This window comes from Cariama cristata, unplaced genomic scaffold (assembly GCF_000690535.1).
Source record: "Cariama cristata isolate BGI_N322 unplaced genomic scaffold, ASM69053v1 scaffold2025, whole genome shotgun sequence".
NCBI lineage: Eukaryota > Metazoa > Chordata > Aves > Cariamiformes > Cariamidae > Cariama > Cariama cristata.
Window position 1 is genome coordinate 33,763 of NW_009616752.1, and position 26,899 is coordinate 60,661.

Below are 26,899 nucleotides of genomic sequence, written 5' to 3' on the forward strand. Positions count from 1 at the left end.
CTGGGGAAGTTACAGGTTCAAGGAATATTGGTGTGTATTAGACTGTCCACTAGTTTTGTAACTACTAAACTTAAGGAATGTCTTTTAAATTAAGGAATGGGAGAGAAGAAAGTTTTGTTTACTTTGGATAATTTGACATTTATATCTGTCTCTGAAAAACTTTTAACATCTAAGTTCCATTATACCAAAGTATCATGCAGATAGTCGTAAGGGCCAGCAGAAATAAATGGCCAAAAATTTCTTGAAGTTGCATGTATATGGAGAGGTTCTTGATAAATGGACAGAGAAGCATTGTATTTGTGCAGAAATATCGTAGTGGCAAAACCAGTGGTAGCATGTGAGCTGAGATGCAGGCTGGGCCAATTCTGCAGCGCATGAAAACTGAAAGTAAGGAATTTAAATGTAAGGAAGGTAAGTAAAGGATTCCACCTCCCCGCCATGATAATTAAGAGCAGCTTTAAGGAAGTTTCAAGTTGCCTTACTTTGAATTTTCCCCTGCGTATCGTGAATGCCTGAAAACGTTATGTGTATTACGTGGGTATTGATGGCAAGGAGCATCTTTCAAATAGGTTGCAGTGCCTTGTGCAATTAAATAGTACTTTTATGCTGGAGGGGCCAGAGATTCCTTCATGTCGAAAGCATTCACAGCTGCCACTTGTGACAGCTTTAATGCCTTTGGCTGTCATCAGATTGTTAGCATAAATCTGGCCTACAGCAAGGAGAGAGAGGAACTGGAGAGATTAAATAAAGGAGTGAGGTGATAAATTGAAGGAAAGGAATGTTGATAAATGAAAGGAAAGGAACTTCCATCCAAAGTCTGGAAATGAGATCCCAATTTTGACTTTTACAGTTCCTTTTAGTAAGTTCTGCTTTGCTCAAAATCAGAAGATATTCTCGACTCTAACTCCTCTAGGTTATTTGAGTATGGATTAATTAATTGCTATTTGAAATTAGCTTTTTCTGAGCATTGTGAGAGACATGAATCCAGTAGCACTATTAGTGATTTACAGTGGCAACAGCAAAACAAAATGCTTTTATTAGAGAAAAAGATAGTAGAGAAACATTCCAAATATTTAAAACTTGGACTAATGTTACAAAATTACATGAAAAAAAACCCAAAACCTATTTTCCCTGATTACTCATAATACTGTTTAAATAAACATTTTTTGTTTTACTGGATATTGGTTTGTATTTTTTATGGCAGAGCAGATCTATCTCTGAATTTAAGCAAGTGAAAAACTGAATCATTTTTGCTTGGAACAATTTTCAATAGGAATTTAATATGCAAAACCCCTCTTAGTCTCAAGAGCAACCAAAATTAAATCTTCCCAGCTAATACACTAAAGGTCAAATCTTAGTTCCATTTTTAACTGATGGCTGATCATTCTTTAGGGCGCTTTTTCTCTTTAAGGAATAAGGAAGTAGTAATTTCTTAAGTGTGAGCAAATACATAGGACAGGCACTGCTTTGAACCACGGGGCATGCATTCATGGAAACATTTATGTGCGTGTATAAATGGGAAATAAACTTTCATATTACAGTTTGCTTTCTTTGGTTGATAGTCTTCAGTTGATGCTGCAATGTGGGTGTAATGTTTGTCATTTGACAACAGTGGGGAGCCTTGGGCTTCAAAGATCCTTTCTGTGTGATGTCCAGTTAGCAAAATAAGGTCCTAGTCTGTGACTGGGCCTTCTGAGTGGTGTACAGGCCGACAAAAGGATGATAATGTGGAATATATCCTATTGTCCTTCATCCATGAGTTTCTTATAATAAACCTGGAAATCTGAGATTGCAGTTTAGAATGCAGTGAAGATAATTGTTGCCTTAAGGCTATGGTAAACACGTCTTGAACTGAGACATGTCTATTTTTAGATATAATGGTGAAAGTATTGTAGAAAATGGTATTAAATTTACTAATGCAGTAAAAGGTATACTTTAAGCTTTCATTTAAAACATTCCTATATATTCAGAACTTACTAGAAATACCTGTAGCTGAATTGTTTTTCAAGCTTACTAAGTGAGAATATCCCTTTCAAAAATAATTTGCAACAAGATCAATTTACTCAATTTATGGGTTAATAAGGACTGATAATTTTCTCTACTTTGAAAACATGCATTTGTATGTGCTTAACAAAATCAGCTGAACAGCCTCTTATAGGAACTATTTTCTGAGACAGGTTACGTGGATGTAATGTTAAGTCAAAAAAGTGTTCAGAAATAAGCAAAATCTATTTCAGTGGGTTATTTTTTTCCCTGAAAAAGTCATTTCAGTGAATGATATGTCTGAGCTAAATTCTACTGTGAATTTTCATACTTACATTGTTTTAAATCTCGACCTTTAAAACTATACAGTAAAATAGAGAAATGTTTAATCTTAAAAATATTTCTGGATTTGTATCTCATTTTGTCAACAAATGCAAACTGCAAAGCACATTGTTGCTTTATTTTACACTGCCTTGAGAGATATTTTTTTTTGTCAGTAATCTTAAGTAGGTTGCTAAACATATACTTTAATGTATTAGATTATTTCTGAGATAAATATCAGATTCATACTTTGAATCACTAAGACTCGTCCTATTGGAAGCCAAAGGGAAACTGCTTTGAACTTAAGCCACTTGCTTTATGTTCTAACTTCAAGAGAGACAAGGAAGAAAATATACTTGAGGGCTGAGTCTTAAAAACTGGCTAATCTAAGTATTAATCTTAATTGTAGTCATAAATGAGTGACTAAGTAAAAATAAATTAGTAAAAACATCTTAAATGTTAGGTGATATATTGATCTATACTAATCCATTAAGTGTAAATTTTATAGCCGTCAGTATTATTCCTCCTATAAAATATCTGCAGCAAATTAGGCTTTTATGTTAATGTGTATCTCAAATGTGTTAGAGGGAGAGCTGTCTGATGAACCTGTTACAGGGAATTAAAAATCTTAATTCACAGTTTTATTCATGGCAATACAAATTACATAAACTTGCTATGTTATCATTACTCGCTTCAGTAAAAGTAGATGTTTATCAATATTTGCTTGTGGCTAGTGTGCCTCCTTTTAGCTAGGCAGCTGCCTTCGGTGAGTAGAACAAATTAATACTGTCCTAATTAAAATTTATTCCCATGTAAAATAGAAAAAATATACAATTATACTTCGGCCTTACACCAGGTTTTTGTATCAAACTTGGTGGACCAGTAATTTAATGAGATGGAAAGTCATATTCCTTACATTTTATGTGAAGGGTCAGCTGGGTGCTTGCAGAAACAATTCAGCGTTTTCTCGTGCCATTCTTATTCTGATTTGTTCATACTGGCAAGAGTATGTTGCTCAAAATCATAGAAGAAAAAGCCAGAAGGGAGAAAAGAGAAAATTATTTCTCTTTTAATCTGGAAGATAATGGTATAGCACAATGCAATGGCTGAAAGCTTAAACTAGAAATTAGGCTTTTTGGGTTAAGTATTTACAAGATGTTGTGCAGACCAGTCACTACTAACTCAACAAATCTCTGCGTTATGCTCCATTGAATGGTCTAATAACTCAGGCCGTATTTCAGTCGGCGTGCTAGTTGCTTGATATTTTTATACTTAAGAGCTTGTGGGTTCTGCGTCATGGGAATCTATGGTTTATTCTCTGATTTAATTATATGCAACTTGGGTGGAGGAAATTTTGTAGCTTATGTTACTGGATGATGTTAATAGTCTCATCCTCAGCTGGTGCAAGGTGGTGTGATATTCCATTTCTGTTGAACGATATTGGTGGGTAGGACCTGGGTGTTGGACTATATAAACTGAAAAAACTTTAATTTTATTCTAAGTGTAAGGTGTCGTTCTCTGATGGAAAGGCATAAATAGGGTTATAAAACCAGATTTTAGATAGCCATATTTTAAACTGAATGATATCTTAGCCCATTAATGTGGAATGGATATAAAATATATTCTATGTCTTTTGAGATGAACTGAGCATGGGGAAACTTGCAAATTGCCTCTACTAAATCTAGTAAAAAATTGTTCCTTCGCCTCTGTAAAAATGTAGTTATTGCATCATGAAATGTTAGAACACCTACCTTTTAACTTGGGAAACGGAAAGCTCACACAAGAAAACAGTAAGCTGAACAAAAAGTAATACCCTCTTTGGGTCATAAAAGCCTAAATCAGAAATCCGATGCTGGAAGGTCTGAGTAAAGACACTTGGACGTTTTTCAGTGCGATGTTTCTTCCTTGGCCAGCCAGTTCATCACATGCTGAGCTCATCCCTTCCCGCCTGGGGAGCAGGTGAGAACTGTATCAAAGAGCAGCTTCGCCTTCTCGGGGATATTGTGAGGCCCGCCTGTTAGATATTTAGATGAGGATGTGCTTTTGAAGAGCAAAGTATGAGTATGAAATTGTTACGTACAGGGGTACATGAGTGTTCTTGCTTTTCTCTACGTAAGTAGGATTGGCCTCCTGACAGAGGTTAGACCTTCACTGTACAGAGACTTTATTCTGGATTTGACAGTTTATTATTAAGTAGCTTTGCCTTGTCTTCTTCCAAGCTAATAAGGAATGTAAGTTAAACCGATGAATGAAATATTTTCACAAAGACATTGAAAAATTTAACTAACCAAAGGTTAGTTACTGTATTTTGGCTTTAATAGAAAACGTTAGCAGTAAAAATACTTGCATTTTAGAGCAGCGTGCATGAAGGAAGTGTGTTTGTGTCTATGTATATGTTTGTGTGGATGAGTTTAACCTTTATAAAGGTTTAGTCCTTAGGAAGCTAATGGGGGCATGGGCTCAGGCCTCTGCTTTCGCCTAGCACGTAGAAGTGGGAGTGGGTGGGCTACAGTAGAGGAGGGCCAGGCAGGAGGTGTGGGAGTCCACTGGGAATCCCTAGCTGAGACATAGTATAATTATTATAATAATAATATAATAAGGGGCTCCTTTGGTCAAACAACACATTTGAGAGGTTCCCTAGAAATTATTTTTTTTTTTCAGCATGACTTAGAAATTCACATATGTCCAAACCGCTTTTTCTGATGTTCCTGCTGTTGGAAATGTCTTGTTGCAGGAAGAGATTAAGAACGAATATAATTAGTCTCTGAGATAACTGGTCCTGAAGGGTTTTGAGCTGATTTTTCCATCTCTGATGGAGTGACCATCCTCATCCCATGTGCTCCATCTGCTGGGCATGCTGTCAGGTTACCGTAGAATAGACACCGTCTTTTATGTGAGGCAGCAGGTGGTGGCCACAAAATATTGTGATTTTGAGTGATTTGCTTTGCAGGCTTTCATCTGCATTTATGCGTCTGGAGAACACTTAATAGGCTTCTTTCTTCCTGGACTTAGGGGAGAAATTAGGGAGAAACATTGCTTGTTTAGAGCCTGAACACTTAGTATTGCTGTTTCTTGGGCTACAGAAATTTTATTTTATGCAGTGTTCTTCTACTGAAGCGGTAAAAATTTTCTGGAGGAAATCATTATTACAAGTTTAATCCTATGAGGATTTAGCAGGTGGAAAATTTGGGAGTGAAAGCAGATGGAGCTTGCAGCTTCCCCAGAAAACACATTAGCTGGATGGGAGACAGGTGCTTCTAATCGGCTTTATGAGCCCCAAGAGATGGGAGTGTTCAGCTTGTAAATCAAAATATAAATTAAAAAACCCCATAGTTTAAATTAGACTCTTATTTTCATGAATGCTTCGCAATTTTTTTAAAATGCATTTCTGTGGAATGTATTTGCTTATGACCTTAAGTTGTAAGTTTCTGTTTTAAAACAAATTTTACTATTTTGTGACTGGGTAACTATCTAAAATGTGCAGAAATCTTGAACTGTTCCTCCTCCTCGTTCCTCAGCATAAGGTTAGCCTAAAATTAGTGCTATTTTAGCATAAATGCTGCCCAGTCTATGAATTATTTTTATCTTGTCTTCTGGTATCAGTTATATTGTGATTGCTTCCTACTTTATAAGCATTTCTGAGGACTGGAAATGGACATTTTCATATTCAGTATGAATTTCAATGTGCTGAATGGTGTTGGTAGATAACAGTTTGCCACTGTTCCTGCCAAGATCATGGTGGCTTGACAGTGATATAGTCAATAAAATTATTGATATGACAATCCAGGAGCTCCTCTTCTTCACGGTACTACCCACAATGTCCAAGAGCAGTTATTGTAGACATCTCTGAGCGGTCCCTCCGCAGACAGAACTCGCAGGGGATTCCCATCATCCGGAGTTTGGTCTATAACACAGGCTACCTTTGAAACTTCAAATTGCACAATTGTTCTCCTCTTTCCTCTGTTAAATAGAGAATTTCTGGTTGAAGATTGACATAAGCTACTTCTTGGAAGCTTAATATTTAAAGATAAGATATTTTCCTCACCTGAAAGGGATCCAGGGATTTTTCATCAATCTGTTTTGTTTCTTTTTAAGTGTTTGTATTTAGATGTCGGTGTTTTTTTCAATGTCTTGTCTCTCATCCTTCTAAGAGCCTTTAAAACTTGTTCTCTGAATAAGGATTGCAAAACATTTAATTAAACAGGATTCAGGTGGATTTGGGTGGAATGTATGTGCTTTCGTACAAATTGCCAGAAATAAGAAACCTTATTAGGTGGTGGTTTGGGTATTTTTTAACTTTTCTGTGTGTTTAATGCAAAAGTTGCTTTGTTAACCACCTTAACTCCAGCTAAACCTACCCTCTGAACTCGGAGAGCGACAACGTGACCAGCTACATCTGCGTAGTCCCCTTTACGGAGCTGGGTCTGGGACTGAGCGAAGAGCAAGTCTCTGAAGAGGAGGCACACAATCTAACCGATGGCTTCAGCTTGCCTGCGCTCAAGGTAACCTCTCGGAGAAGCACAGACCCATCCACGCAGGCTCCTGGTGAAAAATCTCTTTCAGTTGTCGTGAAGCCCTGTGGCTTCTACTTACTAGCCTGTAGTAATGCAGTCAGCTGAAGGGGCGATGTAATCGGTCTCATATCATGTGTTTCTACATTTATTGGCATTTAGATGATTTTTTTTTTGCATGTCATTGAAGAGGAGTTGCACAGTACAACATTAGGATTTTTTTTTTCTGCAAATCATGTAAATTCAAGCCAGGGTTTTATAATCGGCTTGATCAATCTCCTTTTTAAACATGATTTTTTTGCTTTCTGATTTCACTTGATCCCAGTTGAATAAAATAATTTCCAGATTTGTACTTACATCTTTTTTAGCTAATCTCTTGAATAAAAAGAGCGATATCAGAAGATATAAATTAGTTATAATTGCCAAAGGGAATAGCTGCATTTAGTTGCACTGAGGACTAGAAATTCTGAGCTTGGACCCCTGCTGCTGTGAGCCAGTGTGGTTCTTTGATCTTTGAAAAACATTTAACTGAACAGAATGACAACCGTATAATGGCCTTTTTATCTATTTTGTTTTGAGATGTTGGGTATTTTTAATTTACATGAGTCAATGTTTGCAATTGGAAAGAAGATTTAATTTGAATGCAAGCCTTCTACACTCTGGTGGTTCTCTGCTGAGGCAGTTCCCTTTTAACGTGATTTTTTTAATGGAAAATTCCATTATTATGTGACTTCTGTGTTTCTGTGGGGTTGGCTCTTGTTGCGTTTTATTCACTTAATTCCTAGACCTTGACTTCTTCTGTTCTGACAGTAAATCGTACTAGTAATGGTGATTGCCAAGCTTTGAGGCTTTGTCTAATTAGTTGTAAGCTAAGAGCTACATCAGATGTGAGCTTTTAGGATTTTTTTCTTGCCTTTTCATTAGCTGAAGTTCTAATTACAACCATGCAAGCCCACTCATTCACCCACTTCTTTTTAAGCACAAGAAGCCAGGCAGAGGTGCCCAAGCTTGTAAGCTAAGTCTTTGTTTACCTGCAATTTGCAGTAATTTAACTGAAATCTGTTTTAGTTAAACCAGTTGGGATGCTTTCTGGGTACAGTTAGGCTCACAACTAGTAAATCTCAGTTTACGTTAACTCAGAGTGATGTAGGTGATGTAGGCTGGGTGTGGTGTAGTTAAACCAAACTAAATTAACATAAGTCAGTCCTAAGCAGATTCCTGTGCAGATAATAAAATAGATATACTTTGATAACCTTACGACATATTTGTGTTGCAAGCCCTGGATTTATGTGCAGTTCTCTTCAATCTTTTTTAATTTGAGAGAACTTGTCTTTATATTAAAATGCAGGTAGAATACAGACACGTATCCAGATTTGATTAATATTTTAATTTTCATTCAAGCTCATGTCTAGGCCATGTGACAAATGTAGCCTGTGTCTTTTGGCTACCTTGTCCTTGAACTAAACCAGTTTAAAGACTGAGAAGTTTTTGGCTTAAGAAAAAATACCGATTCAAGCTGAGGAGAGCCAGTTGGATATTTTGGGTGAAGTTTAAGTGTCAGTAAAAATCATCAGGAGTCATTGGCAGAGCACGCTATTTGCAACTCTAAATACATCTGGAATTTCCTTTTCTCTCGTCGTTGTGCCTTTTTTCAGGTAGGTTTTGGATTGTTATTATCAATTCCTAAGGTCCACTACTTTTGTGTGCTACTTCTTCACTGCTTTTGCCTTATGTCTGGTGGAAGGGATTGGTCGTCTTTTGTGCTTTTTATAGCATGAGCTCTTGACTTTCTGTCCAGGGCACTGCACCTTCAGGGACACTTGGGTGATTGCTGCCCATTTGTTTGCTTTTTATTTTAGCACCCTGCCAAATCACGGTCTTGCATGTGTGCCCCAAATTAATTTTCTATCATTCTGTGTTCTTTCTTCTCATAACCATCTTTTGTAAATTGAGAATTTTTTTTTTTCTTTTGGAAATTTGCATCCAAGTGTTTTTGATGCACCCTTGGAATATATCAGACCACATCTATCTGAAGGCATTTAATTTTTTGTGCTACTGTTCTGAATGTTTTGCTCTTGATTGATTGCACACTGGAAAAACTGCTATTTGTCCATAGTAGTAGAGTACAAAGATGTAAATATATTATTTCCAATCCTGTAGATCTAAACTCTCAGAACAAGTAAATTTTTAGTCCTATTCTGTAGCTGAGGGGGGTGGAAAAAAGCATGATAAGTAATTACTTTGTCTTCCTTGGTCTGGAATGCTTGAGAACAGATTTCAGACTACATTTCATAGTCACCTACAGTTGATCCCTTTTAATAAGGGCCAGTATTGCAGAGAAAAGTGTCACAACCTTTCCTTTTCATTTTAGAGATCTAAGATGCTACTGTTCTGTCATGGTCTACTGAGGCAACAGTCTTCTCTAAACTAAGAAAACAGTTCATTTCACTGGAAGTGGAAGTTCTCAAGAAATTGAAATTGTGGGTTTCCTTGCTGGACTGACCTCTTTTGTACCATACATAACATTGTGAATTGATTAATTTCTTACAAGCCTTTCCCTCCTTAGTGGTATTGGTGAAATTTCTCACTTTGGCTGAAAAAAAAAAATGAAGTGAGCAGCTCAGCTTTCTTCAGCTGTAGAATGTTTTTTGTTGAAGTACAGTGCAATTAGACTCATGTTTCAAGGTTGGATGTGGGGCAATGCAGTAGTTCGTAGATCATAGAAATGATAGCTTGGCATTATAAAGGAAAAAATGTCTTTGCTGCCACTGGAATTTTGGTAACCCTTTATGAGCTGTAGGGTATGTGGAGAAACTGCCTGATGAGAATATGAGTTTTTAGGCCTCTGACAGCCTTCTGAGCATAATTGGATGTAATATCCCTCATCAAAGAGTTCACAGTCACCTAATGTTCATAAGATCTGAACCTCACATGGTCTGGGATACCCTTCAAAAACAGTCAGCAGATTTTTGCAGTTTTTCAAAGTTCCTTTGCCGGTCGAGCAATGTTTTCCCATGGCGTATCTGTGCATTGCCTTTGGAGGCTGGCTGTCTTCCCCGGTGCACAGAGCTCTAACCTTACCCTGTTTTGCAGGTCCTCTTCCAGCTCTGGGTAGGGCAGAGTTCGGAATTCTTCAGGAGGCTGGTGCTGCTCCTCTCCCCGGCCAACGCGTCCCCCAAGCCCTTGGTCTCCCCTGAACAGCTGCCTCATCATATCTTGTCTGATGTGACTCAAGGCCTACCTCATACACACGCTGCCTGCTTAGAGGAGCTTAAGCGAAGCTATGAGTTTTATCGGTACTTTGAAACTCAGCATCAGTCGGGTTTTGAACGGTCAACCAGAACAAAGCAGAAGTCAAGAGAGCTGAACAGTCTTCAGACCGCAGTACGCAGCTTGCAGCTTCATCTCAAGGCACTGCTCAATGAGTAAGTTGACACACGAGTTAAGAGAATATGCCTGTAGGAAGAAGGCTTCAGACTTGAGTTCTCTGGGTTGTCAGCTCGTATCCCAGATTAAAAACAAAAAAGGCCGATACGTATGGTCATTGCAAACACAGGCCATAGCGTGGTGTCAAACATCCTTGGTTCAGTATGGAATCTGATATTGTTTCCTGGTTATTCTTTAAGTATCTGGTGAAAATTCAAAGCTAAGCAGTGCATTAAGATCTTGCCTTGCTTTTGTCACTCCCTTGAAAAAATCTGAAAACATACTTATCTTTCATTGATTTTGCAACATACCAAATGCTTTATAAGAAAGTTCAACTTGTAATAACTACCTGTGGTGGTTTAACCCCAGTTGGCAACTCAGGCCCACGCAGCTGCTCGCTCGCTCCCCCGCCAGTGGGGTGGGGGAGAGAATCAGAAGAGTAAAAGTGAGAAAACTTGTCGGTTGATATAAGAACAGTTTAATAATTGAAATATAATGATAACAGTAATTTTGAAAAATTGCAATGAACAAAAAGAGAAATAAACCCCAAGAAAAACAAGTGATGCAAATGAAAAACAATTGCTCAGCACTCACCAACCAATGCCCAGCCACTTCCCAGCCCTCCAGGACAGCTTCCCCCCCAGTTTATATACTGGGCATGATGTCATATGGTATGGAATATCCCTTGGGTCAGCTGGGGTCAGCTCTCCCAGCTGTGTCCCTTCCAACTTCTTGTGCCCCTCCAGCTTCCTCGCTGGCAGAACACGGGAAACTGAAAATTCCTTGACTTAGGGTAAGCACTACTGAGCAACAACTAACCCATCAGTGTGTTAGCGACATTATCCTCATCCTAAATCCAAAACCACAGCACTGTACCGGCTACAAGGAAGAAAATTAACCCTATCCTGGGTGAAACCAGGACACTACCTAGTAAATATTTTTAAAGATTCATCACTGCCTTGGTGAAATAATTGAAACTGTCCAAGTCCTTTAATCTTACATATAAGAATTACTATAACGAATGCAGGTGAGCCATGTATCTTGATGTGGAGAAAAGGATCTTCTTTTTAAAATCTTGGTGGCATCTTTGAGGAGTTGGCCGAGTTAGATTCTTAAAACCTGAAGAAAATATTAAAGGAAATACTTGAAGGAATGGTGAAATCAAATATTTATTATTACTTATTTCTGTTCATCTCCTCATCACTTAGGGTAATAATTCTTGAGGATGAACTTGAAAAACTTGTTAGCACGAAGGAGACACCTGAGCTGACAACAGAAGCCCATCAGGTTCTGGAACAAAAACTGAAGTTTATTCAGCCTCATATCCAAGCAAGCAACAGCTGCTGGGAAGAAGCCATTTCTCAGGTGGAAAAAATGAGTGGAAAAAACCCAAATAAAAAAGGTAAATGCGAGAGATTCATTTAGCAACTAGTGGGATGATACACTTTCAAGACAGAATGGTCAAATGGATCAAAGACAGCGTTCAGCCCGTGTATCAGAATTTTAGCTGAAGAAGGTCTTACAACTGTACACTTTGAAAAACTATATATGCATGTCAAAATTTTTTCATGGTGATGACCTTGAAGCTTTTGTTTCAGCCAAAAAATGTTAACTCCGTCTGTTAGACCTGTGGATTCAGATCGTTACATCTCCAGGTGTAGATCGATAGTGGCTTTTTGCCTTTTGATTGGTGAATCATATGTGAAGGGGTAGGATTTTGATGAATCGTCCCTGCAATTTTCATTTATTTACTGCATAAAAATTACATAGTTAATTGAAATGACAGTGGCGTTGTCATGAAACTTTCTTGACAATGACATTTCATGGAACATTTTAAATTGTAGAGGATGTATTGAGCATATCATACCCACTTACCTGCTCTCTCAGAGAGAGTGAGCTAATCTTGTGTGTGCTTAAAAGTTGTACTGAGCAGCATACCCCAATGTTTTCCCATGTGTCCCTCTCCTCAGTGACCTGTACTGCCCATGCTGTTCTCCTTGTGAATCACAACTAGCTTAAATAATGGAAGTGAACTTGGGCTCTCCTGACACGGAGTTGAACCTGTAATTTCTAATCTTTCTTTTTTCCAGGAGCTTTTTTACTGTCCTAGGAAGGCACAGCCCAGCATCTGAAAAATGCTGGTAATGGAGACTGCATTAGGAAAATTATGACTTGGGGTATCAGCAAGTTACCTACAGAAATCCAAATTTGTAGTGAGCTAAGCTCTTAATGATATATGGGTGGGATATCCGGTAGATGGACGGGCTTAGAGACGTGCAAGCTGACCTTGGTCATGCTTACATCAGAACTGGGAGAGCTAATGCAGGCTCCGTGCAGGTCCAGACGTGGTATAACCAAATTTCTGTGTACTTCACCTGATAGTCTAGTCTTACAACTTCCCTCTCGGTGCTGCGTAAGACATTTGCGTGTGCTAGCCTGTTGTGTTTTGTTGGTGCCCTCCACAACCAGCAGTTCCGCTGACCTTTTTTTTCCCCTTGCCTTAAATGTTCTTTCTAGACTGCATGCCATAGTATTTTTAGTTATTTTAGTTTTATTTTTGCTTTGTGTATAAATTTCACAGCAGGCACTTTTATTATAACTTGCTTCCTTTTAAAGTTCAGTACAAAAATAACCCAGTGTGTGATCTAGAAGGGAAGGATTGCGTGGGAAATAAAAAAAATTTAAAAATCCTTCGCTTTCACTTTTGCCCAGTGACTTTCTGGGAAATGTGCTGGGCTTGAATCTCTTGTTTTGCAACAAGTTTACTGAATTACTCCACAGGAGCTACTTTTAAATTATGTTGGTCATTGAAAACTATTTTTATCTGCCTACATTTGACTTTCTTGGTATATTCTAAGCAATCCGGTTTCTGTGAGATGACCTTTTTAAGCTGTGTGTGAAATCAAGTCTAATTCTTCGGCTGTGTTTCTGCAAATCTTAACAGCTGGTCTGTCGGTCATGATTATGTGAATCACTTCGTTAAACTGTCCCAGTTGTTTTTTTCAACGCTTCCTGAAAGCTCTTTGGAAGAAGATACCTTCCTGCAAATATAGCAGCTAAGCACATCTTTCTTGTGTCTTTATGCTCTATTATCCAAAACCAAACGAATCTTTTGACAAGAGCTGTAGTGAGAGCCCCATGGTAGTAGAACATTGTGTCTAAGTGGATGCCCAGCACTTTTGCTGCAATAGATGCTTAGTTCAACTAACTAGTTCAACCAGTAAAGCAGTGGGAATACTGTTTTCAGTGTCAGTTATGAACACTGTTGAAGAGGGAGCTGTTTCTGATGGCTTAGACCCAGTTTTGAGAGGAAATGTTTCATTACATAAAAGCCGTACGTATTTGTTAAATATTTTTAACAGTGTCTCATAACTGTGCTTAGTATTTAAACAACATAAGTCTTTTTTGCTGCTTCATCTATAAATACAAAATGTATCCAGTATTTAAATTTACTGTTTGCTTGGGTTTTGTTCTTACTATGTTTATATACTGAGCAAAAAACCGTATCTTTGCTTGTCCTTCTTGGTTCCTGCTGCTCTCAGCACGAGAAGGTTTCCTCCTTCCATGAGAAGCAGAGGTCAGCTCAGCAGTTGCAGCAGCAAAGGGCCCGTGTTGCTCCGCGGAGAGGAAGAAACCGGGAGTTCCTTGGTCCGTCCAGCATCAGAGTGTTGTTGTTGAACCAGGAGTTGGAAGTTTCCAACCACTAAGGAGCTGTTTTGAATTCCAGGCTATCCTAGTTGTGGCATCCTACGTAGCCGCCTATCACTTCTTTTCAGAGCAGTTTTGCATATCTTTAATTGTTTTCTGTATAAACAGATGAGTCTCCTTCAGCGAGCACTACACACTTCTCGCCCTAAATCATTCTGTGTCAAAGCAGGTTTCTTACAGCTACGTTAAATAATTCACTGCGTCAAACTCTGTCAAAGCAAAGCCCCTAAGTCTGACTGGTTGAACATTCATACGCTCCCACCAGCCTTTCATGGGTGGTGATACTAGCATCTGTGATAGTAGATGGTGACTTTAGTGAGTGCCGTTTGGCTTCTTTGTTTACAGGACTTGGTGTATTTCCAGAACCAGTGCCGTTAGTCACTGATCTGTCAGGTACAGGACAGAGCAAGTGGGACTTTAGCATCTTGAGGGGAATTCACCTCTACTTAAATTCATTGGGCAATGATAGACTTCTCTATCATTGATCTACATGTAGATCTTTGCTCATTTCCAACATGAGTTGATTCTAGACTTTTCAGCTGTCTTCTCTTTATTCTTTCACCTTTTTTCATCACTGGTAAAACTGATTTACCACTTACGGCCTCGACAATTGTGGGATTCACAGGGAGTGTTGCGAGCGACCTTGAACAACATAGCCTTGAAGGAAATAGTCTGAGAAAGTAAGTAATGAAGCAAGCGCAGAAAGGGAGCTGAAGATAAAAATGTTTTGAAGCACAGCTGTGAGACCCAAACTAGAAGACATGTGTCTTGATTAACAGCACCAATTAAAAACTTAGGTGCGGCGCGTGGACAGCAGGGGTTAACCAATCCATGAACAAACTAGAGCGCATGGACAGGTAGTGAATCTATATAAGCACAAACTTGTAAACAATAAAGGTCTTTGGTTTTACCACTGATTTACCACTTACGGCCTCGGCAATTTAAGCATGTAGTAATCTACTGCTAATTTTACAGAATGGAATACCCTTTATGGCTAGTTACAGTATTGTTTTAATCATCTTTGAAATAATATCCCTCAAACTGGTTAAATTCCATCCTTTTTCCTTTTAAACCATCTCTATCTTTGCAAATGTATACAACTTTTGTAGATATTTATAAGAGTAAGACCATAGTACTCTGCTACGAGCTCCTGGATCTTGCAGTCCTTTGATCCACTGGAGAGGAACTAAAGCAGCAGCAGTTTTAGTGAAACACTGTGAATTCGTGATCTTGAAGCATATCCTCAGCGATGGCATCATCCCATAGGGATGTACCGAGCAGGCTGTACGTATTGGAGCAGCTGGTTTGCTCCTCTGGTTTGGGAAGGCAAACTTTTAATTGGTAACTTCCCTATACTCTTCCAAATTTGTCTTCATGCCTTCAGAAGCATGTTTCTATTGTTGCTGTCATTATTATTACAATGTTTTTATTACAAGGCGGAGTTACGCAATAGACAAGGGGGCTTGATATTTATAAAATAAATATCTCATGACGATTGTCCACTTACTTCAAATTTCACCACATGCTTCACCTTTCTTTTAAACTTTGCATTTAGATACTTTGGGAATATCAAATCTTTAGCTCAGCCCAGGCAGCTGAGGAATTACATACTTCTCTTGTTTGCAAAGGCAGGTAACTGAGCACCACTAAAATTGTCATTAATGTGAACTGCCTACTTTCAGAATACCATCCCTAAGTATTCAATGTATAGATTAAAAATTGAAAATAGGATAGGTGGGGCTTGATGAGGTCATCTAGCCCATTTCCCTTCTCAAGGGTAAATTATTGTTTGTGAGTAAATGTTGTTTACCTGTGCCTAAAACCCTCTTTTTTACAGACATTTTACAGTATTTGCAGGCATCTATTCTAGCACCTATCTCCATTACCAGTAGAAAGTTATTACTGAATACAAATATCTCTTGCTGCAATTTCAAAGCGGTACTTTTGATGCACCCACAGCGGCAATCCATTTCCTCTTTATAGCCTTTACATTGTTGAAGACAGTTAATATCTTTCTTTCTCTCTTCTCTACGTGACTCTGTATCCCAACTCTTCCCTGACAACTATATTTTATTTAGTCCTCTGATCATTTCCACTGTTTCCCTCCGGACTCCCTCTGTATTACTGAATGAAGGAGCCCCAGACTGAGCACTCTGTTCCATCCACAGCCTGATCAGCGCCAGAGCAGAAATGTAATTTCACGTGTCCCAACAGTCAGTGCTGCTGTTTATATGCACTAGTATGTAGTTTGGCTTTTTTGCTTGCAGCAGGGTATAGCTGACTCCTAAGCTCTCACAGCTTTTTCTCAGTGGTGCTGCTTAGCCAGTTGTCGTGTATTTGTGCATTTGGCTATTCCAAAGCACAAAAATTTGCAGCCACTATTACCAAACCGCTGTATCCAAAATCCAGTTCTTCCCGGGCTGTATCCAGTAGTATTTTCAATTCTCATTGTGCCCTTCAGTATCCTTGCAGGTTATCCCAATATCAGGAGATTTAATGAGCTAAAACACTTTTCTTTCACCCATTGGAAATATGAAAGAGTATTGGACTCGAGACAAATCCTCACTCAATATATTGTTCCTGTCTGAAAATGGTAACTGCACTCTGATTATCCGAGAGACTGTTCTGTGCACCTAATAGCAACTTCTCCTGGCCTCTGCGTTTTGCTTATGAGTATGTCATGACACCACGTCAAAAGCCATGCTGAAAACAAAATGCAGAACATCTTTGCCTTCTTTCTATTCAAAACTCCTGTTACTGCATTGGAAAATGAAATTGGAGTGATTTGACATCTTCTATTCTCAACACACCCACGCTGGCTGTCACTTACCTCCTTGCTACCTTCCAAATGGCTTCCTGTAAATTTTGTTTGATTATTTCTTCCAATATTTTCCCATGATTTGAAGCTGATTTGCCTATAATTTTACTATTTTACTTCTCTTTTTAAACTTGGGCACCAAGTCTCTTTTGTGGTTTTACTGCTTTTTCTTGCCATCTGCAGGTTTTCGAAGTCTATAAAAATTTTGAGATTTGTTAGTTGAAGTATTTCAAGATGAGTTTCATCAGACCCAGCTTATATCAAAATAGGTCAGTTATTTAAGTGCTCTCTAACATAGTGTTTCAATGTATTCTAACCAGGCTTCTCACCATTTTTTTTCATGTGCCAGTCCTGCCTAATGAAAATGCCTGGACCCTGCCTGAGTGAGTCAAAACCATCATTCACACTCAATCTTCTTCTCTTTTTTAATCCCTTTTCTTCTTTCCCCCTAAAGGAAAACTTGAAGTTTCCTGTGACAACATACAGCGTACTACAGTACCTTTAACACAGCCTACCATATACATAGAAAACAAAGATCCAGTCCCTGAAGAGCAGGTAAAAGAAAATAGGACCATTAAAAATAATAATTGGGGCTTGTTTGCTGTATCCATTCCTTTGTCGGTTGCTTGTGCAGTGACCTTCTTGTCTTGCCAAGACAGATCAAGTAGGTAGGCAGTGCCGTGTCATAACTGGACTTATAGAAAAAAGCGATGTATATTCCTGTTGCTGTTCCATGGGGAGGTATTCCCCATCCTGGAAAAAAGAGCGCTAGCATTCACTTCTTCTCATATATATCATTAGAAATAAGTGACAAAAGGAGAGCGGCAACACAACTTAGAGAAAAAAATGTGAATTTCAAAGAGGCAGTATGTGAAAGAGAGTCCTACTTGCATATAAGCATTGGCATTGCTCATTTCCACCTGTAATTATGGGGAAATGGACTCTCATTTTCAAGGTGTATCATAGAATCATACTTGTTTATGAAAGTAAATCTTAGGTGACTGCGGTAATGTTAACTTTCAGTGAGTGGGTTTGCTCCAAAATTATACAACTATAACTGAGCGCAGTGTCAGATGCACTGCCTCTGCTGAAACAGGGCTCCGTCCTATTGCTGTGGTTGGCTTGTGTTGAGATCACTCAATCATGCGTCAGATTGTAGGACAGGGTCTACACTAACAGTGAAAATCAACATTTGGGGTTTTTTTTCTTTCTTTCTTTAGGAATTGGAAGCATATGTTGATTATTCAGATATGGAGAATGAATGCAAAAGGGAAGATTTTTACTACTTTTCCCAGGAAGAAAGAGAGAGACAAGAACGAGAGAGAGAGGAATCTAAGAGAGTGTTACAAGAATTGAAGTCTGTACTGGGATTTAAAGCTTCAGAAATAGAAAGACAGAAATGGAAACAGCTGCTGTTCAGTGACCATGGTAAGCATTGCTTTTGAAAATTAATTCCTTTCTAAGAAAGGGTAGGTGTCTGCCATCAACTTCTGACTATGTTAGAATTCAGACAGCTATAGTAGTGTCTTTGACAGAGCTGTGTGGCCTGAGTTTGCTATTCCATCTCTTCATATTAGTTGTAGCAATCATTTTACTATATATTGAAAGGAACTCAGAGAAATGGGAATTTGGCTCTAAACAAAATATTGAGCTAAAATATTAAACACACAAAATATTAAGACAGCGTAAAGAGAAATGTCAGGCTATGATCCATGCAAACTGAACTGACTTTCTTTCATGGCTTTCCAGTAAATATAAATTTCAATCAGGGTGCATAAATAAATTACTTTTCAGAATTTAAAGAAGCCATCAGAAATTATCCCAGACTTACAAAAATATATAGATTAAAGTGAAGAGCTAGACTTTTCAAGTATTACAGGCTCATATTTGTTTCCATGAGAGAGTGAGTATACAGAATATGTCTTAAAAAAAAAACCACCACCCAAAAAACCAACCTAACAAGAAGAGTTCTTCCAAATTAACCTTTACTGACTCTGAGGACTGCTGGGTAGGTAGCTCCATCCACTTGCACTTGAAGGCAGGAATATGAAAATTTCTCTTGCTTCAACAAGACAGTCTGTTCCAGCAGTAAGGCTGGATACAACTTGATTCTTTTTACTGCTTCAGATGTTTGATTTATTATCTTTAAAATTGGGAGTAGTTTGTCTTTTCCTTTTTCCCTTCTTTTTCCCATTTTCATTCCTTCCTCTTAAAGACAGACTAGGAAGAGGCCTCTAAAAAATTTCGTGTTCTATGTTAGGAAAAACAACCCTCAAGTCTGGCAACATATCCAAGGGTTCTCCCTCTGCCGGCATCTACCAGAAAAAAAAAAGACCATGGATTGCATCTTTCAATAATTTAGTGGGAACACACAGTAACAGACCATACCTATTTATGAGACTTTTTCTTTTGACATCAAACCCACAAAAACACCTGTTCTTCACAAATTTTTTCTTTATGTCCATTTATCTACAGCTACGGTAAAACAAATTACTTGGCCATTGGTATTGACTTTTCTTCTAGCTGAGTTCAAAAACCCTAAGACGTCAGATTGCATCAGAGTCTGCTCAAGAGTAGGATTTCTGTATTATCCTTCTGAGGTTAGATGTGACACCACACAACTCTTCACATAAATGCCTTCAAGTCTTTCTTTCCTCCCTGTTGAAGGGAGAAGGAAGGAATCCTACCTCCGGTTGAAGTCTTGACAGATCTAGTGACTGCTGCAGAAAGAATTCTTGTCAGGAGAGCTTGCATAGGGTATTTCCTTTTCTAGGTGAGCAGCCGATACCTGTCCACATCAGTGTATCGTCATAGCCATAGCTGGAAAGAGTCAACTGACTCCTGTAGTCTTCAGGAAAGTCTTCGGAAAGCCTTTCCGGCTCGTGTTGGTTCCTTTCCTTCCATATATAGATATTCCATTGGTTTAGGATTAGAGATTCAATAGTGGGGAGGGAGGAAAGTGTGATTTCCTCCAGCTAACTAGGACTAATCATTGATTACTTCCATCCTGTACAAAACTGAAAAACAGGAGGGCAGTTCATGAAAGTAATTAATATTGTCTCCTTTTGGCTCAGAGACTGTGTGTGTCTAATCTGAAAGACTGATATGGGCAGCAGATATAACATCTTCGACTGGTTTTTAAGGAATTTCTTCATTATTTCTTCAAAAGAAACACAAGTCAGTTAAATATGAGACAATGGACCGTGGCATATTACTGCTGCGGACTTAAATTTATCCATACACACGAGTCATTTCTTACAGAAACATTTTTGTGAGCTGTGCTTTCCACATTTGTGGCTTGCTTTATCTTGAAGATTTAAACCCGGAAAGGTTCATGTTCTTGTCTCCATTGGCCCAAGCCAATGGATGGCCATGATATCACGGTTTTCCATAGCCCTCTTAAATCTTCCTTTTACAGGACGATCATATTCCAGAAATCCTGCGTTCTCCTAACTTGTGATCATTGTCAAAAAAAGATTCTGAAATATTCAAAGGCTTTAATCTGTTAGTTAAAGCATCCAGCAAGCCATTCTGCTTTGCTAGGGTTTTTGGTTCATGGAAGGAGGGACTGGTGAGGGTTTCCCTATACAACAGGTCAGCTCCAAACAAGTTGAGATGTCTAAAGAACACAGCATGAAGTCCAACTGGAGATGCTAGGTTGGATTCCAGAAGAAAAACATCATCTTAGCAGAGCACAAGACTAAATGCAAATTTGCCCAGGCCCAGCACCGTGGTAATACCGCTTACAGTCTGGGCAGCAGGGAATTTCTGGGAGCGTAGGTGAGCTTCTGGTTTTGGTCCTTGGCCATCCTGTTGTGCCAGTAAATTGGAAGTGCTTTTTGAAGAGGTCTTTGAAGTTGTTGGCTTCGTTTTCATTTGTCAAACACTGTAAACCAACTTTTTTCTGGTGCAAAATCACTTCTAGCCTTTCCCCTAACCTCTCTTCCCCCAAAAAAGTTCATTCTGTCAGTGGTTGCGTCGTACCCAGCTGTTTCCCCTTCTCCCACCTTGTCCATACAACAGTTCTTACACAGCTGTTTCTCAGATTCGGAAAGCTACACGCAGAATTGATGAATTCCACCTTGCTTATTAACTAATGGACTCAGCAAATTGGCCAGCTGAAGTATCTGTTTATTTTGGGGGAAATTTTGGCTTTGGAAGTATTCTGTGGAGGAAGCAGGCAACAAGTTTGCTCCCAAGTGATAAGATTACTGTGCATATTCCTGCCTCTTCAAGCAAACAGGCAGAAATAAGCAGGAGCGTGTTTTTTACAAGAGGGGGAAGGAACTATGCTGCTAACAACTGAGATGAGTCTGGTGCAGCCCTCCTTTGGTATATAAGGTTTTAAAACAAACAATACAGTACAAATTCAAAGCCACAGTCTTTCAGACTGCTAACGACAATAATTATCAATGTGACAACCATAATGATGGGCCTGCCTTCAGCTAGCTAAAGTAAATATTACTGAAATAGGATGCAATGGAAAAATCCTAATACCGTTAATTTTGTTTCCCGTAAAAAGTTTGTGTGTTTCCCAGAGTTATTTTCATCTCTGCTTACAGGGGTAAAGTCAGAATGGAATTAGAAAGGGAAATGCTACTCGGGAATCTGCTGTTGCCGCTCTCATTTATGTTCGTGCTGCTACTCTAATGGAGCTACTGCACTTTAGGGAATCTGTTACTTGGAGATGGACATTATATCGTTTTCTTAAAAAGAAAGACGTCTGTTCTTCAAGAAGTGATTGTACCGAGTTATACTAACCCTTAACACTGGGAGGAGAGACTTCCTGGCAAGCATCCCGTTGCTGGCAATGGGACTCGCTGCTGCTACTAACTTCAAGAGAGGCTAAATTAAACCACACTTTATTTGTGAGGACACCTTACCTGACTGTATGAACACGTGTTGTATTTGTATGTTGTGGTGTATGAGATCAGATATTGCCTATAAGGACTTTGTCATGTACCAGCTGTCTTTACTGGATTAGGTAAACTGTTGTTTAAAACGAAGACAGTTGAAATCTGTATACAGTGCAGTAGTTTTACTTGTTTTTTACTTTAACGTTGAATGCATCATCTGTGTTTGATGCCGGTTTTCAACATCATCAATTTTGTGCTGTCTCTTTACGTCACAGATTTTGAGGAGTAGTTACAACAAGTAGCTGTCACATTTCACTTCAGCTTTGTGATTAGAAAACACTGGTTTCTTTTTAAGTTTTGTTTGATTGTGTTTTTTGTTTCTGTTGTTTTGGGTTTGGTTTTTTTTAAGCCATTTTGACCCTTGCAATCTTGCATCTTTTCAGACATTTAAATATAGCAGCTTGCTTTTAGTTATCATTTAATTTTTTTCCCCCTTTTTAAGCTGCAGTGAAACCCTTGTCTCCTGTAGAACCACTGAAGCTACTAAATAATGTGGAATCACATGTGAATTCAGATACAGAAAAGCAGGACTGCAGCCAAAGTTGTGATAAATCTGAAGAAAAAGACTCTAATCCAAAAGCGAATGCTGCTGATAAAAGCAGGACAGAATATTTGTATGAAGAGGACGAGATGGAGAAAAGCAAAGACGATACTGCTGATGAAGGTATTTCTACAGGGGCTGAAGAAAGAATGTGTTGTCAGCGTGAAGGGGAAGTTGAAGAACTCAAGCCGAGCCATGCGGATGGAGTAGAGGTTTCACAGTCTCCCTCTAAGGATGCTTTAGATTCAAAAATCAAGCATAGGCTGGCCCAGCTCCACATATCAACAGATTTAAACTTCACATCTGGTCTGGCTGCACAAGTTGCTGCCAGGTCTTTTGCTTTCACTACAATGCAAGAAGAGACTTTTGGAGATGAGGAGGAAGAGGAGGAGGGGGAAGAGAAGACACAGGAGCGTGAAGACCTTGTGGAGGACTGTGAGAATGAAGATAGAGGCTCTGAAAGTGAAGGAAAAGTATAAGTCTGAGCTGAACTTTGTGAAACCAACAGCAGGCAATTTGATGGAAAAAACTAAGGTGGGGGTTTGACGATGAAAATACTGGATGGAAAAAAAGGAGACCTAAACAGAATACATCTTGTTCCCTAAGTCTGATACACTAAATAGGACTTATAAATATATTGAAAATTTGCAGGTAAGAGAAGTTTAGGCTGCATCCAAGAAATAGTTGGCTGTTCCCTTTTTAAGATCCTAGTGGTGGGTTTGGGAATTTACCTTTGTGTTTTCTGTTTTATTTATTTATATTATAATGTATTGTGGGGGTTTTGTTTCTAAAAAGAAGGAAAACCAATGTCTTGAATTACAACAGACTTTGCTTTTTTGCTCTCTGATTCTGTTGTCACGGTATCAATGTTTGTTCCAACAAAAAAGCCAGGACATTTCTTTTGGAAGAACCTGAACTGTTCCCTGTGATCTTCCCCCACCACTTTCATTTCACTTCTTGTGCCTGCAGTGTGTTGGCCAAGCCACCGTAGGCATCTGTGAGTCCGTGGCTAGCGATGTGACTCCCAACTAAAATGTAGAATTTTAAATAAAAACTTGAAAGAGCTAGTAGTCGATGTGTCCTGGGGTATGGGGCTGAAATAGTATAAAGTTAGTCACGCTTCATATTAAGGTTTATTTAGAATTTTATGAAGGGTTAATAAATGATTTCTAGATGTTGTAGTCCATGTTAGAGAAACGTGTAGTATATGTTAGGGCGGGTTATAAGCACATCAGTAGAAAGTACTATCGACAGCTATAAGTTATCTGTTGGATTGATAAGACATGAGACGTAAATACCTATTTATTAAAACAGCTATTAATTATTTGTTAACCTTTTGTAAATTGAACCTTAATATAATTGTTTGGTTTGATACAATGATTGATTGTACATTTTTGTTTACGTCCTGAAGTAATTTTCTTAAAGCAAAATTATCTGAGTGCTTAACAACAGACAGTATTTTGTTTAAACAGCATACTTGCTTTTCTCTGATGTTCTTTCATTTTTCCGTAGATCACAACTATAACCTGTGTGATTAAGAATCCCTGAGAGAACAAGAATTGTGTATTTTCTAAGGTGTATCTTGTAACGTAGTTGGCACTGAAGTCTGGATGTTTGGTGTGAGGTTACGTGGGTTGGTTTTTTCTCTGTGGTGGTGGTAGGAGGAGCAGCAAACCGATGGTCACCTCACAGAGGAGCTGGTTAATGGTTTCACTGCCTTCTCTTCCTTTTGCCCGCTGACGCAAAATGATGCAAACGCCTCATGTCTCTAATGGTGAGAGAGCCTCTCTTTGTATGGAATACCCTAATTGGATATGTTTCCAGTCCCAAAACACCTCACCAGTTACTTGGGGTGTTTATTCTAGAGAGTAAAGGGGGTTTTAGATGCAAGTGGTTCGGAGCGATCTCTTTCCTAGGATGCTGTGGTGGGAAGTGAAGGAAGCTAACGAAGGTCAGCAGGTTAGGGTGGAACTCTTGACCGTATGCCAGAAAACAAGTGCTTGCTTTCAACCTCCCTCCCTTCTCTGAGTGATTTTGTATGAACGCTGTTCAATATGTGGATTTTTTCATAGACCGTGAAGAGGTTCTCTATCAATTGATAGAGAAGGGCGTATGTGACTTACACTGTTCTTTCACAATATAATGCCTGTCTTCTCCCTCACACGCAGATTTTGGGAAGAGAACGTTTTGCCTTTCTTCATTAACCAGTAACACTGTGTTCTGTGCCCTTCGTTTTGTGTAAGTGACTGGAAGCTGAATGGATGATGTCTTGGGGAACTTGTAAAAGAAAAAAAAAAAAGGTGCTTCTCATAGCGTATTCGGAAGCTAAGCCTCCTCTTAGTGGTAGAGTATATTCTTCTGTAACCTGTAAAGGTTAGGCTAAGATGATGAAACACTGTTTTATTTTCTCTGTGGTAAGCAATTTTTTTAATCAAGTCTAGAACAGCTGCTTTGGATAAATTGTGTTTGAAGCATTGTCCGTGCTTCTGAAAAAGAAGTCTTCCTCATCCTTGACTTGAGATTCTTGAGTTCACAAAGTGCCCAGATATCTTTTGTTCCTAGCTAATTGCTCTGACTGCCTAAATGTATGTTTGTTCCATTTTTCCTTGAATTCATCCACCAGCATCTCATGATCTGATGTTGTGTATCCCAGAAATGATACTCCTGAACTTTTCCCATGGGATCCAAATCTTAGTTTACAATCTGTATGGCTATGATACCAACCTGGAAAAATGATCAGATTTAGGATACAAATTCTCACTGTCCTCGCAGTTTTGGATGTAGTCCATAGTAGCCTGAGTGCTTTGCATTGCAACTAAAATAGGTTTCAGATCTCACAATTATAAAAGTCACTAGCTCTTTATTCCTTCGCTGCAGTCCTTGGCAAAAGACCTGGAGAATCTACTGTGGTGGCTTGCTTGGGACCTAATTTTGTAATATGCTGGTCTTGGTGATGAAACTGGCCTAAGAAAGCCCACCCATCAGTAGTTATTCATTTTCACCCATCAGCCACGTCAACACAGGTCTTTGCAGCTGTGTTATAAACCAGCTCATGAGTCCACTTGGGTCAAAAATCCACCCTTTTTAGGGGTTACTTTTCACCGTTCTCGTTGCAGTGATGCAGTTTACAGCATTTACCTCCAAAGAGCTCTATCGGCACATCATGTGTTGCTGGCCCGAGAGTCAGGATCGCTCACGTTTACACGATTGGCAAAGATGGTGCAGTGTGAAATTAAAGCCTTGACATTAGACATGGGTATGATCAAAGGATGACTTTTTGGAGCAAGTTCTGATCCCACTTTGAACACATAGATTTTCTACAAGCAATTTAACTGATTTCCATGGTCTGTCTTAATGCAGGCTTAGGAGCTACATGTACGAACACCTGGGCTCACTTGCTGTCTCTGCCTCTCATCACATCTATATGCAACCACCATGAGGTCATTCATTTTGATTTATTTACTATTTTCCCTGCAGAAAAATGTGGCTAACTGTACAGCACACAAAGCATGGCTCCCCTTGATTTGATAACCAGGTTCCATCTACATATAAATAGTCTGTTCTAATCCAGATTTCCTCGTAATTATGTCATTTTAAAGGACTCTGTGCATACATGCTGTGGATTCCTTCAAGAACCTCACAGATTTCTTGGCAATCCTGATTTATTGTTGCATTTAAAATAATATATGTGAACACACTGAAGTGTGCGTTAGCCCTGAAGAGTTGTGTTAATATATTGAGCGTGTCGAGGTCCGAGTGCTGTTCTGTGTTCTTTGGCTCATTACTCTAGATAGGGATTTTTGTGAAACCAGAACATTTACTTAGAGTTTTGTAACTTTTTGAAACATGTTAATCAGGAAATCCATACTAAATAACGGGTTATGCCAAAGGATATCAGCAGCCAAAATTCTTTGCGAAAAGCAGAGCTAACAATAAATGCATTTTCCCTATTCCATTTCCAATTAGCAGCTCTGTGAAGTTGTAAAGAAGCAAGTAATTATATAGGGTTAAATAACTTCTTCTCCTCCTGTCCTACCGAAGGCACTCCGAAGGTGATATTTGCTTCTTAGCTTGGATTGCAATCTAGCACTACGTCTTTTCTGTCACTTAACTGTACAGCTAATGATCTTGGTAAAGGCTTAAATGGGGGCAAAGATCTGTGACAAGAAGATTACTTGTTCCTTTTTTTTTTTTAAGTGTATGTCTTCGTAACAGAAAGGAAACAGTGGTGAAAGGGAAGCAAATTTGGAGAATTACAGATAATCGAGCATCTTTCAAGTGGAGTCAACTGTGCCTGTGTCAACTATAAGCAAGATTCGCAAATGGGAAGGTTTCTGCTATCGGTGGCAGTAATGAGATGGTTTTACTCCCGACAGGATTACTAGACATCGCTGAATCTTTCACTCACTTTTCTGAATAGAAGATGGAGTCCGGTAGAGTAGCCAGTTTTACCGAGGTTTCAGACTTTGGCCTGAGCACGCCTGTCCGTGTGTGACCCGACTGTTTACAGTATCGGAAATTTTTTGTGTATCTGAAGGGGCAGAATTTGCAACTGTCTTATTAATTTCTTTGGTAGTAAAAAGCCATCTAAATGGTGGACGGTGTAGAGTTGTTGGCCCACATTGAACTTTGTAATCTTGTCGTCTATCCCTTTTTTTTCTTTTCCTTTTTTTTT

At 38.9% G+C, this 26,899-nt stretch overlaps 1 protein-coding gene across 1 annotated transcript in view; it reads left to right on the top strand.

The window, feature by feature from the left end:
• Positions 1 to 22,703, top strand: part of VEZT (vezatin, adherens junctions transmembrane protein) — a gene marked incomplete at its 5' end in the record, with an annotated part of 42,381 nt that extends 19,678 nt beyond the window's left edge. The window contains 6 exons of the mRNA XM_009700266.1: positions 6,659 to 6,806; positions 9,909 to 10,240; positions 11,450 to 11,643; positions 17,222 to 17,322; positions 17,988 to 18,195; positions 22,126 to 22,703. Of these exons, the coding sequence (XP_009698568.1) occupies positions 6,659 to 6,806; positions 9,909 to 10,240; positions 11,450 to 11,643; positions 17,222 to 17,322; positions 17,988 to 18,195; positions 22,126 to 22,703 (1,561 nt within the window). The remainder of the gene's footprint in view (positions 1 to 6,658; positions 6,807 to 9,908; positions 10,241 to 11,449; positions 11,644 to 17,221; positions 17,323 to 17,987; positions 18,196 to 22,125) is intronic.
• Positions 22,704 to 26,899: the final 4,196 nt, after the last annotated feature.